The following is a 16,442-nucleotide window of genomic DNA, read 5'->3' on the forward strand; positions in this document are numbered from 1 at the left end:
TGTCTCTCTGTTATTTCCTAATAAGTCGTGTAGGGGCAGAGCCTCTGTGTCTTCTCCAGCTGGAGCACAGATGGCGGTCACCTCCTCAGCCCTCTCATTATATGCTTTAAGCATGTTGATGTGAAATGTTCGTTTCACATCTTCATCCTCGTAGCTGGCTATGGTGTAGGTGGTAACCTTATAGGGGCCCTGCCAGGCTGCCTGGAGCTTGTCAGTTCGGACTGGTCTTAGCACCATGAGTTTTTGTCCGATTTGAAAGCTCCGGTACCTAGCCCGTCGGTCGTACCACACTTTCTGGTGCTGCTGGGCCGCCTGGAGATTTTCCTGCACAGTCTGTGCCAATTCTTCCATGCGGTCCCGCAGCTCCAGCACATATGGCACAATCGGGGTCCCCTCTATCTCGGTCTGCCCTTCCCAGTGGTCCTTGATAGATCTAGTGGCCCTCTCACCCGCCTCCCATATAGCAGTTCGAAGGGTGAGAACCCGGTTGATTCCTGAGGCACCTCCTGGTATGCAAAGAGGAGGTGTGGCAGGAATCGCTCCCAATCTTTATAGGCTTCCGTGAATGACTTCAGCATTTGCTTCAGTGTCCCGTTGAAGCGTTCACACAGGCCATTGGTCTGAGGGTGGTATGGGGAACTTGTCAGGGATTTAACTCTGCAGACTTTCCATATCTGCTGAGTCACCTCGGCCGTGAACTGCGTACCCTGGTCGAATAAGACCTCTTTGGGAAATCCCACTCGAGAGAATATCTTGACCAGGGCATCAGCCACCGTCTCAGCCTGGATATTAGAAAGGGCTACAGATTCGGGGTAACGAGTGGCGTAATCCACCACAGTAAGGATATAGCGCTTACTGGAGCGGCTAGGCTGGGCCAGGGATCCTATGAGGTCTACAGCTACTCTCGTGAAAGGCTCTTCTATTATTGGCATAGAAACCAGTTTAGCTTTCGGGTGGTCTCCCTTTTTACCTATCCTTTGACACACCTCGCACATCTGGCAATATGCCCAGACATCGTCGGATACCCCAGGCCAGAAGAAGTTCTGGGTTACCCGATATAATGTCCTGCATATTCCCATGTGTCCTGCTAAAGGGTCATCGTGCCCAATCCTCAATAACTCCTGCCAGTATTTCCGTGGAACTACCAGCTGGCGTTTTTGCCGGGGCCTGGGTGTGTTGACCCGTGTCTCGGTGAGGCTGTAAAAACGGCGCTTTTCCTAGATGAACTGCTCCTTCTCTAACACCCCCCTGTCCCCTCCTAGCTTTTTCCCTGTACTTTCTGAGGGAGGGGTCTCCGGCTACTTCCCTCCCTAAGTCCTCCGGGGTGTCCCAGGGAAGGGGTGTTACAGTCAGGGGTAGGTCAGGTTGGCTTACCTGGGTCTCTGTAGGAGGTGGATGGCTCTTGGCAGCTTGACTTTGTGCTCTGGTGGTTACTGCTTGAGCATCGTGAGGGGGTGTTAATGCAAAAGCAGAAGTTAGAGGACCAATATCATTGCCCAACACGACTTTGGAGGGTAACTCTTTCATCACACCCACTTGAACATTGCCAGCTCCAGCACCCCAGTCCAGATGCACTTGCGCGCTAGGAATCCGATACACTGCCCCCCCTGCCACTCTCACAGCAATAGATTTCCCCGGTCTTTCCGAATTATCTATGAGATGTCGTTGCACTAGGGTGATGGTAGCGCCACTGTCTCTTAGGCCCCGTGCTGTCTTTCCGTTGACAATGGTGTTTTCGATTGTCAGTTATGGTGGATTGGACTAGGAGTGCTTCATATAGGGTGCCCAAGGGTTCTTCCCGACTCAGCTCCTTGGTGTCCCAGGCAGATGGTACCGGATAATCCACACAATGGGCTGCTGCCGGGGATTGATAAAAAACCAGGCCGAGGGCAATTGGACCTGGGGCGTCCATTGGGCAATTGTTCCGGATGTGACCCAGTTGTTTACATCTAAAGCAACGTAGTTCGTTGTCAGTCTGTCGTGGGTAGCGAGGGTTGGAAGCTACCGGTATGCTGGGGGGTTGGTACCTGGTCATTGGTGGGTTTAACGGTACCGCTGGTCGAAGAGGTTGGACCCGTGGTGTGACCCGTGCGGTCTTGCGAGTATCCGCATACTCATCCGCTAACTTGGCAGCCTCAGGTAAGGAAAGGAGTCTGCGGTCTCTCACCCAGTCTTTAATATCTGCCTGGATGTGGTCGTAGAACTGTTCCAGGAGTATTAATTGTAGGATGTCATCCGTGGTGGTAGCTTGGCTACTGTTGACCCAATTAGATGCAGACAGGTGTAACTGGCAGGCCCATTCTGCATCGGAATCCTTGTCCGTTTTGCGTGAGTCTCTGAACTTTTGACGGTATGACTCCGGGGTCACCGCATAATGAGCCAGGAGCGCCTCTTTAACTCTTGTGTAGCTGTTGATCTCCTGTTCTGGTACGGCCCAGAAAGCATCGGCGGCTTTGCCTGACAACTTTCCAGCCAATATTGAAACCCATTTGTCCGTAGCTACTCTGTGCAGGTTACACTGTCGCTCGAAATCCGCTAGATCACTATCAATCTCGCAGTCCTTCTCATTAAAGGCTTCAAAGGCACTGAAAGGAATTTTCCTTGTGTCTGTGGTGCTGTGCTCGCTGCTTGGGGAGTTTGCTGCTGCCCGCTGGGTTTCAGCCAGCTTCATTTGCAGCTCTATTTCCCTCTTCTGTTTCGCCTCTTCCGCTACAATGTTCATTACCTGTAGAACAATGTCAGCCGTTGGGTTCGGACCGAACCATGCTAATCTCTCCCGAATCTCCCTGTTGGCTGGTGATTCATTCTCCAGAATCGCCGGTGTCTCCATCTCTTGAATGGTTGGTGTTGCTGCAACCAAGTTCTCCCGGTCTAGCTCCATTATTTCAGCAATAATGACCCGCTTGGTTTTGTTGCTAGCAATCTTTGCACGAACTTCCAACAGTTCTTTTAACGTGTTTCATTTCAGCAGGGTGTACCAGCCTTCCATTCACTGTCCCCAGTGTCTGCTTGGAATCTTGCTGCAGAAAAAAACGGAAAATCCTGCCGCTGCCAACCAGTTGTGATGGTGTGATGGTATCCGATTTTAGAGTTCCATGAAATCAGCAGCAAGAGCCAGTCTCCATTCGTGCCTAATTACATGAAAACTACCATACGAATGTTGCAGCTTGTTATATGAAAAGCTTGTTCGGTAGATTCCACCTCCCGAATGCCGGTTTGATTTGTTGAATGGAAAGTAGTCAGCCGGGACTTCCATAATGACCTGACGTTCACGTGGTTGCCATGCCGAAAACAGTTCCAGGCAATTCATGCGTAAGTCCCGTTGACCGCATTCGGGAGATTTAAGATGGCCACCATCCTTTGTTCTCGCTACGTGTCCGTATGCCGAATGGCGGCCACCTAGGAACACTCAATTAAGTTGCGGTTTCTCAACGTTCCAAAGTCTGATTGCTACCCAGGGTGGTCTCCGTTCGGTAGAATGAATACATTCTCAAATACATAGTAAAAACGAACCGGTTAAAAGCATTTAAACAGCAGGGAGAGGATATAACCGAAGGCCCACAGGTAAGTATATGGAAATCCTTTACATGGCTCATTGCACCACCAAATCAGTTCACCATCCAATGCTTCCTTTTCCTGGTTTTATAACGGATATTAAAGTAGCTCTTTGCCATACCCGCTCCTTCACGGCTCTGAATTTCAATGTTGTCAGAGCGCAGGCTGAGAATCTCTGAGCCTGTGCTCTAACTCACTAACTGAGCGCCGGAACCATGAGGGAGCAGATATATTCTGACTGCACCTACTGCTGGTACGCACCAGTGGACCATCAGTCAATCGTTTACATTGAATATGCTGGTGTCCCCAACTTGTGAGCTGTGTTGGCCGCCGGGCGCTTCTGTTGTCATGGCACCCTGTGTGACCGCACAGCTTGCACACCCCAACGGCTGGCCCTGCTGACACACACTTATGTTACTACTTAGACATCCCGCAATATTAATACAGACATCAGAGTAAACCCCAATAAACTGTGGAAGCAGAGCTGATCCCCCAAAATTATAAAGATTTGCTTACTGGATTTGTTGTAAGATTAAATCATGCCTCCTCCTCTCTCTCTCCAATGCGCTGCTCTGTAGGCTGGGAGGAAGTGAAGAGTAATCACATTCTACCAGCACAGCGCCACCTGTGGCTGCATGGGGAACAGCTGGTTAATGTAATGCTTGCAGGACGGCCAGCTGACGCAGAACCTCTTTGTTCTCGTCTCTGCAAAGGGCTCCAGGCACAGCTTGCTGTGAGTGTGAGCAACTGTAAATTAGGGGCAGAGGGCTCTTTCACTGAGGTAAAGACGGGTCTGGGCAGGAGGAGAGTACTGTGCAATCAGTGCACTCCCCTCCTGTGGGTCACCAGTAGACTGATGCACTTGCCCAGAATCAGAGTCAGTGCAAGGATTTTTGCCGCACTAGGCAAAATAAAGATTTGCCGCCCCCGTTGTGACACCACAATGCCCCACCCATATGATCTGCCATATGAACTAACGCCAGTGCTGCACACAGTGTGTGTTTACATTAAAAAACCTGCAGGGACTGGCTGACACTAGAACCACTTCATTAAGCTGCAGTGGTTCTGGGGACTATAGTGTCCTTTAATGTGAGATAAATTATAGATTAGTGTCACTAATAATATACTAGATTGCCTACTTACAACCAGATGAGGATGATGATGGGCTCCACTGGTCTGGTGTAGAACAGGATCTCTGGAGGCTGTTTGCAACTGTGGTCACAAAATTCAATGTTCTGGGAGAATGGGAAGCAGCTCCCTTTTTTTGGGGCTCCTTACACAGCTCAAGGTCTGGAGCCCAGGGCCTAACGGTGAGTATGCCCATAAGGCCCACTCATAAGTCTACTTATATGTTCCACCCACACATGAGTTCACTCACAGGGAGTGGAGTGTGTAGAGGATGTGTTATGTGTTATTATAGAGGATCTAATATGTATGCTTATGGTATGTGGTGTATAGGGATACCAGTTTGTGTAGGTGATACAGTGTGTTTGTGTGTAGTGGAAGCAGTGTGTATTTGTGTATAAGGGATGTATTGTGTGTTTCTGTGTATGTATAGGGATGTATTGTGTGTGTGTGTGTGTGTGTGTCCGCGTAGTGTGAAAGAGCTTCCTGTCCTGCCTCCTGTCCTATAGAGCTCTCCCTTCTGTCCCTTAGAGCTCTCCCCTGCCCCTTAGTGGTCTCTCCTATCCCCCACCCTCCCCCAGTGGTCTCTTCTCACCCCCCACCCCTAACCCTTTGGTGTTCTTATCACCCCCCCACCTCCCTCCCTGTGTTCTTCTCACTCCCACCCCTCCATGTGTTCTCCTTACTCGTCCCCCCTGTGTTCTCCTCACCCCCCACCCTCCCTGTGTTCTCCTCACCCCCCACCCTCCCTGTGTTATTCTCACTCCCCCCTCCCTGTGTTATTCTCACTCCCCCCTCCCTGTGTTCTTCTCACTCCCCCCTCCCTGTGTTCTTCTCACTCCCCCCCTCCCTGTGATCTTCTCACTCCCCCCTCCCTGTGTTCTTCTCACTCCCCCCTCCCTGTGTTCTCCTCACTCCTCCCCCCCGTGTTCTCCTCACTCCCCCCCCTGTGTTCTCCTCACTCCTTCCCCCCTCCTCCCTGTGTTCTCCTCACTCCTCCCCCCTCCTTCCTGTGTTCTCCTCACTCCCCCGTGTTCTCTTCACTCCCTCCCCTCCCTGTGTTCTCTTCACTCCTCCCCCCTCCCTGTGTTCTCTTCACTCCTCCCCCCTGTGTTCTCCTCACCCCCCCACCCCCCTGTGTTCTCCTCACCCCCCTCCCACCCTCCCTGTGTTCTCCTCATCGCACTTATGACAAATCACGGCTTGAACTATCTTGCTTTGCATGTAATGCGTCTATCTTATATAATAGTTTCCCCTTTTACGTTGCATTACTGAAATAAATGAACTTTTGCACGATATTCTAATTTTTCGAGTATCACCTGTATACTATGTGTGTCTTTGTGGGTCTGTGTGTATGGATGGGGCTGTTTGCAGTGTAGTATGTGAGAGGAGATGACTGATTGTGTTGCAGAGTGTGCGTGGATAGGGGCTGTTGCATGTGTGTGGATTAAAGGCTGGATAGTGGGACTTGTATAGATAATATAGGTTCTACTGTGTGGGGGGATATAGACTAAAGTGTGTGCGTGGAGAATAGTGGCTGCAGTGTGTGCGTGTGGGGATTGGAGCTGCAGTGTGTGCATGGGTGGAAAGGGGCTGTAGTGTGTGCAGAGAGGGATAGTGACTGTAGTATGTGCAGAAAGACATAGGAGCGGGAGGGGTTGATGTGTGTGTGTGTGTATAGAGAGGGATAGATGTCGTAGTTGCAGGAGGGGCATAGGGACTGTAGTGTGTGAGGTGGGTGCAGGAAGCCATTGGGGCTGTAGTGGGCACAGGGAGGAATAGGGGCTGTGGTGTCTGCAGAAAGGCAATTGGAGCTGGAGTAGCTGAGTTGGGTACCAGTAGGGTTAGAAGCCGAGTTGGGTGCAGGGAGGGATGGGGGCTGTAGTGAGTGTAGGAAGCGTTAATGGCTGGCTGAATTAAATATTTACAAGCATGCACACATACCTGCTCAGTGCTCTCTCTGCCAGGTTGCTTCTCTATTCAGTGCTCACAGACCCTTTGAGTCCTTTGCAGAGGAGAGAGCAGGCAGGAAGGGATTTCACTTCCCAACTCCCATCTTTCCATCTCCTACATATTTTCTTCACAGAGCTCCACACACACACAAAAAGAAGAGACATGGAAAAAAAAACTGCAGGACTGCTGTCAGGTCTCTGCTGCAGGGGCAATCTATCTCTGTAATATGAAAATAATTATGGCCCAAGCCATAATTATGGCCCAAGCCAATTATGGTCCCTTGACAACTGATTTGGGCCTATGGTCCATGACTTATTTTCCCAAGTAGTCAGTCCACCCCTGGGTGGAGTGTTCCTTTAAAGAGACAATGTATAAAAAGCTTTTAAAGTGCCAGTGCTCCACATCAGACTCATTTATGCTGAAAATATTACCTTTCAATCCAGAAAACTATTCTCGCTGAAAAACAACATACCGTATTTTTCGCTCCATAAGACGCACCTCACCATAAGACGCACCTAGTTTTTAGAGGAAGAAACCCAGAAAAAAAATATTCTGAATAAACTGACCCATAGTGTTTCTTACGATGGGACAGTTTGTACAGAACATTTTTTTTCTCCCCTGTCCCATAGTGTCCCCCCCTCCCATAGTCTTCACTCACCCCCTCCCCATAGTCTTCACCCACCCCCTCCCCATAGACTTCATCCCCCCCCTCCCCACAGACTTAATCTCCCCCCCCCTCCCCACAGACTTCATCTCCCCCCCTCCCCACAGACTTCATCTCCCCCCCTCCCCACAGACTTCATCTCCCCCCCTCCCCACAGACTTCATCTCCCCCCCCCCACAGACTTCATCTCCCCCCCTCCCCACAGACTTCATCTCCCCCCCTCCCCACAGACTTCATCTCCCCCCCCCCCACAGACTTCATCTCCCCCCCTCCCCACAGACTTCATCTCCCCCCCTCCCCACAGACTTCATCTCCCCCCCTCCCCACAGACTTCATCTCCCCCCCTCCCCACAGACTTCATCTCCCCCCCTCCCCACAGACTTCATCTCCCCCCCTCCCCACAGACTTCATCTCCCCCCCTCCCCACAGACTTCATCTCCCCCCCTCCCCACAGACTTCATCTCCCCCCCTCCCCACAGACTTCATCTCCCCCCCTCCCCACAGACTTCATCTCCCCCCTCCCCACAGACTTCATCCCCCCCCTCCCCACAGACTTCATCCCCCCCCCTCCCCATAGACTTCATCCCCCCCCCTCCCCATAGACTTCATCCCCCCCCTCCCCATAGACTTCATCCCCCCCCCTCCCCATAGACTTCAACCCCCTCCCCATATTCTTCTCTCCCATACTGTCCCCCTCCCCTTTTCCCATAATTACTTGCCTGTCTTGTAGCCTTGGCCGGCAGCACAGGGCGCACCGCGGTAGTGGAACTTGAATTTCATGTTCCGGTTTCCGGCGGGACTGAAAGGAAGTGCGCACTCAGCTTGTGCACACTTCCTTTCAGTCCCGCCGGAAACCGGAACAGGAAATTCAAGTTCCACTACCGCGGTGCGCCCTGTGCTGCCGGCCAACGCTACAAGACAGGTAAGTAAAGCTTCATATTCGCTCCATAAGACGCACAGACATTTCCCCTCACTTTTGAGGGGAAAAAAAGTGCGTCTTATGGAGCGAAAAATACGGTATGTTTAAAGTGCAAAATAAATGTAAATCTGCTTCAAAGTCCCCTAAATGCATATGTACCACTTATGTTCTCCACTTGCGCCATCACATACAATATAAGAAGAGAAAGATACTGGGTGTGGGAGGAAGAGGAGGGCACTTCTATTTAAAGCCAGCATCATGTGGAAGGGGTTCTGGAACATGTGAGTTGTTTCTTTCAGGGGATTTTTTATTTCTTTTATTTTCACTATGTGTGACGGTTACCCCTATAGATCTGGAGATCCTTCTTCCCATAGCTGGAGAGCGCTGCAGAGCTCCAACCCGATATCCTGAGGAGCTAGTATAGCTGTATAGCTGAAGAGCGAGAGCTAGCAGTGATATAGTAGGTATAGCTGTTCCCTACAACACAAGACAAGGTTGTGAGTTGAGGGTTAGAAGGTCTGGTTTATTGAGTGCAAGGGCATTTCTTTTATACACATTTTAAGGCCAGAGGCACACCCCCTGGACTTGATGGGACAAAAGGGACACAAACCAATAGGAACAGTAATTAACACAGTAACACACTGTAGAATATTGCATATTCTATGTTTCTATTGATTATATATGGATGTGTGGATTGACAAAAGTAACAGATGGTATAAGTCACAAGGGTTTCTTTGTCTGAGAGCTCTGGAATGTGGATTTGAGAGTCTTGTCCTTATATGGCAAGAGTTATGCTCTGACGTCAGTATGGGCACTTCTATATAGTAACAAAGGGACACAAGGTCTCTCTCTCTTCTTTCTTGGCTATTGTCTCTTCTCTCTTGGCTCTTGGCTCTCTCTGGATGTAAAGATGTAAGGATGTAAAGAAGTCCAGCAATTACCATCTGCTGTTGAATGTCTATTATCCTGTAACATCATTTGTTGTTTTATTATGTATCCGTAACTAAGAATAAACCTGAAGAAACCGTAAGTCAGATTGCGTATTAGTACTTTTCAATAATATAGACATATATTATTAGGGCGAGCATTTGGCCCAAGACAAAAGACGTATATATATCAATCAACTGAAGACAAGAAGAAATTAAGAAGATTTAACTGTGACGATTCCAAACCAGTTCTTACACACACCCACAGACAGTCAGCAATCCCTCTCATCTGCCTGTGATATAATTAAGCTAGCTAATGGAATAACCTAATTATCCACAGGCAGAAAATATCAATTTTTACCCAAAGTTCAGAAACACCCCAAAACACAAACCTATCACCATAAATCCTACATCCCTGGATAGCTCTGATCTGGGTGAACAACATATCCAAAAATCACCCAGATCAGAGCAGGGTTTCAAATATTTAATGGAAGTCACATTTGACCAATCGCTAGCATGGCTTTCATGCCCAAAATAGTTCCACAGATTTAGGCTATGCGGCTGGTCTATTATCTCCTTCAAATAAGGTACAAATTGCATGAACGGATCAGTTTGTGCATAACTTCATTGAAAGCGTCTCGTTCGGTAGTTTGTTCTCCAGAAATAGCGTTCTGTTCGTGTGCCGAACGCATCGAAGGTGGAAGTCACAGTGTTCGTGCCTTTGAGTGTCCGATTTTAGTTCCAGGCGTTCTACGACAAAACACAGCTGACCGCGTTCGGCAGACCACCAAGCCTTTCGTCAATTAAGCTGCTGTTAACCACAGCTTCTGGGTGGCTCACTAGCCGCACACGTTACATGCAGGGCGGTCGGTCGTTCGTCACTTAGTTCGGTTACTGGAAAACTATAATCTGGTTTGTGGTGAAATCTTTATTTGCCGAATCCACTAACGAACACCCCAGGAAGCATATCAAATCCAGCCAGAGCAGGGAAGACAAAGTCCAGGCACGTGTACTTCGGTGCAATAAGCATTAGGAAGGAGACCCACACCATAATCACTGTAGTAAGGGACAAAACCACCATAACTACTGCAAATAAAAGAGGGGTTTTGTTACACTATGTGCATATGTTGTTTTTGCAATGAGAACCATTTTGTGGATTGAAAGAATATTTGATGTTTGAGTGTGTTATGAAGAACTGGCATATTAAAGATTTTTTTTGCACATTGTCACTTTAAAAGTTTTAACATTTCACATTGGTATACTTTTTGTTAATAAGTTGTGTGCACATTGTATAAAATGGCATTGTGTAGGTTTTTTGAAGTGCGCAGTACTGTAATTTTTGGTTTACATTAGATCATTTGTACTCCGTGTGTCTGGTGTCTGTAGCTGTACAATTGAACTTTGTGCTTTGTATTCATTCAAGCACCTCACACTCAGATTTTAGTATATTCCTTTCTACACTGTGACTATAATGATTAGGTCAAACATTTTAAAAAGTTTCAGATTTGAAAAAAAAACAAAAAACTATTGTTTTGAGTGCAAAATATTGGGAAGCCTGGATATGACACACATGGTGCCTATTGTTCCATTTAATGAGAAAATTAACTTAAACTGTAAATCAGTGGTTTAAATTTAATGTTCGGAATTCCAAATCAACGGAATTGGCTTACCATTGCACTGTTTGGTTAATTCGTGATTTGGGGATTACAGTTGTGCTCAAAAGATTGCGTATCTTTGGAGAATTGGTAATATATGTACCATTTTAAAGAGAGCATGAGTGAGCAGGCAAAACTCATTTCTTTTATTTCTTATGGGATTCATATTGAACCGAAAGTTATAATAGAATGGTTATAATCTTAAAACAAAACATGGCAACAAAGAAAAAAAGGAATTGACCCCTGTTCAAAAGTCTGCATAACCTTAGTTCTTAATAATGTGTATTGCCCCCTGTAACATCAATGACAGCGTGCAGTATTTTGTAATAGTTGTCTACGAGGCTCCTAATTCTAGCAGTTGGCATAACTGCCCATTGGTCTCAGCAAAAGGCCACCAGGTCATGCAAAGTCTTTGGTCGTTTTGCATGAACCGCACATTTGAGATCTCCCCAGAGTGGCTCAATGATATTAAGGTCAGGAGACTGTGATGGCCACTCCAGAACCTTCACCTTTTTCTGCTGTAACCACTGGAGGGTCAACTGGGTCTTGTGCTTAGGGTCATTGTCATGCTGAAAAGTCCAAGAGCATCCCATGCACAGCCTTCGTGCAGAAGAATGAAAATTGTCTGCCAGTATTTTCTGATAACATACTGCATTCATCTTGCCATCAATTTTCACAATATTCCCTGTGCCTTTTAGAGCTCATATCTCCTCCAAAACATCAATAAACACCACCATGCTTCACAGTGGGGATGGTATTCTTTTTCACTATAGGCCTTGTTGACGCCTCTCCAAACATAGCGCTTATGGCTGTGACCATAAAGCTTTATTTTGGTCTCGTCACTCCAAATTAAAGTGTGCCAGAAGCTGTGAGGTGTGTCAAGGTGTTGTTGGGCATATTGTAACCAGGCATTTCTGTGGCATTAGTGCAGTAAAGGCTTTTTTTCTGGCAACTCGACCATGCAGCTCATTTGTGTTCAAGTATCGCCATATTGTGCTCCTTGAAACAACCACGCCGTCTTTCTCCAGAGCAGCCTGTATTCCTGAGGTTACCTGTGGGTTTTTCTTTGTATCCCGAACAATTCTTTTGGCAGCTGTGGCTAAAATATGTCTTGGTCTACCTGGCCTTGGCTTGGTATCAAGAGATCCCTGCATTTTACACTTCCTAATTCCTATTTCAAGGCTTTGAATATCTTTTTATATACTTTTCCATCTTTATAAAGTTTCATTACCTTGTTACGCAGGTCTTTTGACAGTTCTTTCCTGCTCCCCATTGCTCAGGATCTAGCCTACTCAGTGCATGCACGTGAGAGCTAACAAACTCATTCACTATTTATACACAGACACTGTGGCAGAACTGCCTCTGCCATGTGTTCTTGGAGGGGCCTGCTTGCCAGCCTCCTGCCAAAAGACGATGGGCCAGGTCAGCAACTGTAAAGACTCCTATTTTATTTCCCCTGGTTTCCCTGGTTCGGCACTTTCCATTAGTGCACATAGAACCAGAACGCTTGCTCCCTGGTGGCTGTTCACATGGACCAACACCACAAATAGACTTCAGGGGGACTTAGCCGCGACCGCCTTGGAACTATTTTCGTCATGAAGATGTTGGTCCCCAGCGGCACTTAATTGCAATTCTATGGAACTTTTTTCGTCTAGGGGACCGTGTGGTTATCGGTAAAAATTATGACTTCCAGGAAATTCCTTAACCCCTGAACTGATCTGGGTGATTTTTGGATTTGTTGGTTACCTGGATCGGGGCTATCAGAGGATGTACATTTTGTGTGTTTTATAAAAATGTGTGTTTTCTGTGCCTGGAGATAATTGAGTCAAGCACCGTATTAACATCAATTATCTCCCAGGCACAGAGGAGGGATTATCTTGTTTTATGTGGGAGTGTCCTGGACCTGAGAGGCAATGTAATTGTGTGTATGTTTTTACTGTAGTCTACCCTGCAGTGGGGGAGGGCCCCTTGCATGGGGACCTGCATATAAGACCAGTTGTGGCTGCCAATAAATTAGTTCCAGTTTACTCTCAACACAGAGTCTAATCTCGTGCTTGTAGGGGAAAGCTACACTAGCTATAATCCCGACTTCTGGGATTGTTCTTTGGATTGCTATAATCATTAGCTCTTGTAAGAGCTACACTGCTATACTCTCTTGGAGGAGAGGTCTTCTCACTGGGAGCTGGGTCCATGAGTTTGGTCCAGGGTAAGAAGGGATGGCGAGACGCCAGTCAAGCTGCGGTGGCTGAGGGGCTACGGTACGCATGGTGCGGTGCGGTTGGTACTCGGTGACAGCTAGGAAGCGGTGATTGGTGGAGGCACCCTGTCAGGGTGCCAGGCGGTCCGTCACAGCCACTAATTACAATGTAAATAGTGGAAAATGAATCTTTAATTGCCATTTTAACCTGTGGGTCTCACCTTGTGTGCCTGTAACAAGGCCAAACCTTCAAGGGTATGTAAACGTTTGATCAGTGCCATTTGGGTGATTTCTGTTATTATGATTTAAAAAGGAGCCAAACAATTATGTGACAATAAATAGCTTCATATGATCATTATACTTCAATATTTATTTATTTTTTAATGATCAGTCATATTTAAAAATCAATGCCAAAATTTCACGATTTCTGCCAGGGTATGCAAACTTTTGATCACAACTGTATTTCAGTTTAGAATTCAGAAATTCAACCAGACACCAGATCGGCCCAAATTCGAATTAATTGCAGTTTGAAACAAAATCTCTAATCTTGTAAGTTCCTTGCAATGAGTGTTCTAACTGTATATATTGCTTATACCTATATTTTTGTGCAGATAAGAAAGGCAACTTTAATTGGCAAAGGACAAATAATTTGGGCTTTCCATATGATTATGGCTCAGTTATGCATTATCCACGGTAGGTTGAAATTAGAGTATGTGAGCAGCTTTGTTATAATGTATTCCATTTCTCTGTTGGATCTTCACAAACACATAAATCTCATCTCATTCTTTACAGAAATGCTTTCAGCATCAGTGCTGGTGGAAATACTATAATCCCAAAACCTGACCCGAATGTAAATATTGGACAGACATATGGGATGAGTCATCTGGATTTAAAGAAATTAAACACAGCATATAAATGCAGTAAGTTTTTGTTTAACCCCCTTCCCGACCGGTGATGGTTCAGGACCATCATAACGGTAATATGTACTTACCCGATCGCCGTCGTTCCCCCGACAGCGATCGGTGTTGCTTCCGGTGTGGGGAGACTGCCTGACAGCCCAGGTAGTCTCCCCGCGGCAAATTAGGATCACGCGGCCACGTGATCGCTCAACAGAGCGGTCACATGGTCACAATAGGTGCCACGTATTTTCCTGTGTAAAATAAAAAAAATAATAATAATAATTATATCTGCGTGTGTGTGTGTATGTGTATATGTATATGAAGTTGTGGCAGGCTTATGCAATGTATGATCATATAATGTAACTAAATCCCCATTATTTTTTGCCTAGATCAGGTGTTTTTAAACAAAACCTTTTAAAAACTAATAAATCTGTCAACATTGAAGTTGCTGTTTAGTAGATAGGAGAGTGCGCTGGATCTTATGTATTGTTTATTGTATAATATGGCCCCCAGCAGCACCCCATTTAAGCATGTTCAGGTGAGTGCAGCCACCCCCCCATGTTCCATATATATATATATATATATATATATATATATATATATATATATATATATATATATATATATATATAATGGAAAAGTAGAGGCTGCACTCACGGTCTTAGATGCAAAGTAGAAAAATGTGTTTTATTCCATATGTCGCAGCCTCTACTTTTCCATTATTGAATACACTTCCTAATCTCTAAAGGGACTGGCACCCGGCATTTACACTTACTGAATATCAGTGAAGGGGTTTTACAAGCGTGAGTGCAATGACATTTTACAAGCGTGAGTGCAATGACATTGTTTATGTGTATATATATATATATATACAAAATAAATATATATATAATATATATATATATATATATATATATATATATTTATTTATTTTGTATATATATATATACACATAAATATATATATATATATATATATATATATATATTATATATATATTTATTTTGTGTATGTGTGTATATATATATATGTATATATATATATAAAAATATATATATATATATATATATATATAAATGTGTATGCATGTATATATATATATATATATATATATATATATATATATATATATATATATTATGAGTGTGTGTGTGTGTGTGTGAATATGTATATATAGAGATAGTAAAAATGAAGTGCACTCCCTTATCTACTAAACATCTATTTTGCTGCTGACCAATTTTGATAGTTTTATTAAAAACACCTAATCTAGGCACAAAATAATGGGGGTTTAGTTACATTATATGATCATACATTGCATAAGCCTGCCACAACATCAATGTACCCCATCTTGGGCAGGTCCTACTCTGTCTGCTGAATGAGCTACTCACTTGGGGAAATCCTTCCATCTCGAGTTCTCTGCAGTACAAGGCTAAATAGGGTCCTGAGATGAGGCACCTGTGACAGGGAGGGGTGCAAAACCAAGGAGCTGGCTAGACTCCTAAATATATACATATAAAAGAAAACAAGGGGTTGGCTGCACTCACCTGAGCATGCCTAAATGGGTGCTGCTGGGGGCCCCTATTATTTATTGCCTAGATTAGGTGTTTTTAATAAAACTAACAAAATTGGTCAGCACCAAAATAGTAGATAAGGGAGTTTTCATTTTTACTGTACTTATTGGCCCCCAGCAGCACCCCATTTAGGCATGTTCAGGTGAGTGCAGCCAACCTTGTTTTCATATATATATATATATATATATATATATATATATATATATATATATATATATATATATATATATATATACAGGGCCGGTGCAAGGATTTTTGGGTACATAGGCGAAGATGTATTTTTCCGCCCCCCCCCCCCCATTCAAAAATAACATCTTCACCTATGTGCCTCTTAACCAGACCCTCTCCCTGTCCCTTAGTGTTCTTCTGACAGTCACACACACTCAATGACAAACACAGAGACTCACTGATCTGACACACACACACTGATTGACACTCATTGACAGACACACTGATAGTCACACACAGACTCAATGACAAAGATACTCTCACTGATTTGACAGACACTCACAAACACACACTGACAGACACACACATACACTGACACACTCACATGCAACACTCACGCACACACTCACAGACACACATACACTCACTCACGCACACACTCACAGTCACTCACAGACACACATACACTCACGCACTCACGCACACACTCACAGACACACATACACTCACTCACGCACACACATTCACTCACGCACACACTCACAGACACACATACACTCACACACAGTCACTCACAGACACACAGTCACTCACAGTAACACATACACTCACTCACGCACACACACAGAGACACATACTCACAGACACTCACTCACACACACACACTGACACTCACACACAGACACTCACACAGACACTCACACACAGACACACACTCACAGACACTCACTCACACAGAGACACATACACACTCAGACACACAGACACTCACTCACACACACACACTCACTCACACAGAGACACATACAC

General features: G+C 45.6%; 1 protein-coding gene across 2 annotated transcripts in view; it reads left to right on the top strand.

Moving 5' to 3' along the window:
* Positions 1-16,442, top strand: part of LOC134586499 (hatching enzyme 1.2-like) — a 218,975-nt gene that overhangs the window by 143,800 nt on the left and 58,733 nt on the right. For both annotated transcript variants that reach the window (XM_063442043.1, XM_063442045.1), the window contains exons 7-8: positions 13,606-13,687; positions 13,787-13,914. In XM_063442043.1, coding sequence (XP_063298113.1) covers positions 13,606-13,687; positions 13,787-13,914 — 210 coding nt within the window. The remainder of the gene's footprint in view (positions 1-13,605; positions 13,688-13,786; positions 13,915-16,442) is intronic.

This window comes from Pelobates fuscus, chromosome 2, assembly GCF_036172605.1.
Source record: "Pelobates fuscus isolate aPelFus1 chromosome 2, aPelFus1.pri, whole genome shotgun sequence".
Taxonomy (NCBI): Eukaryota; Metazoa; Chordata; class Amphibia; order Anura; family Pelobatidae; genus Pelobates; species Pelobates fuscus.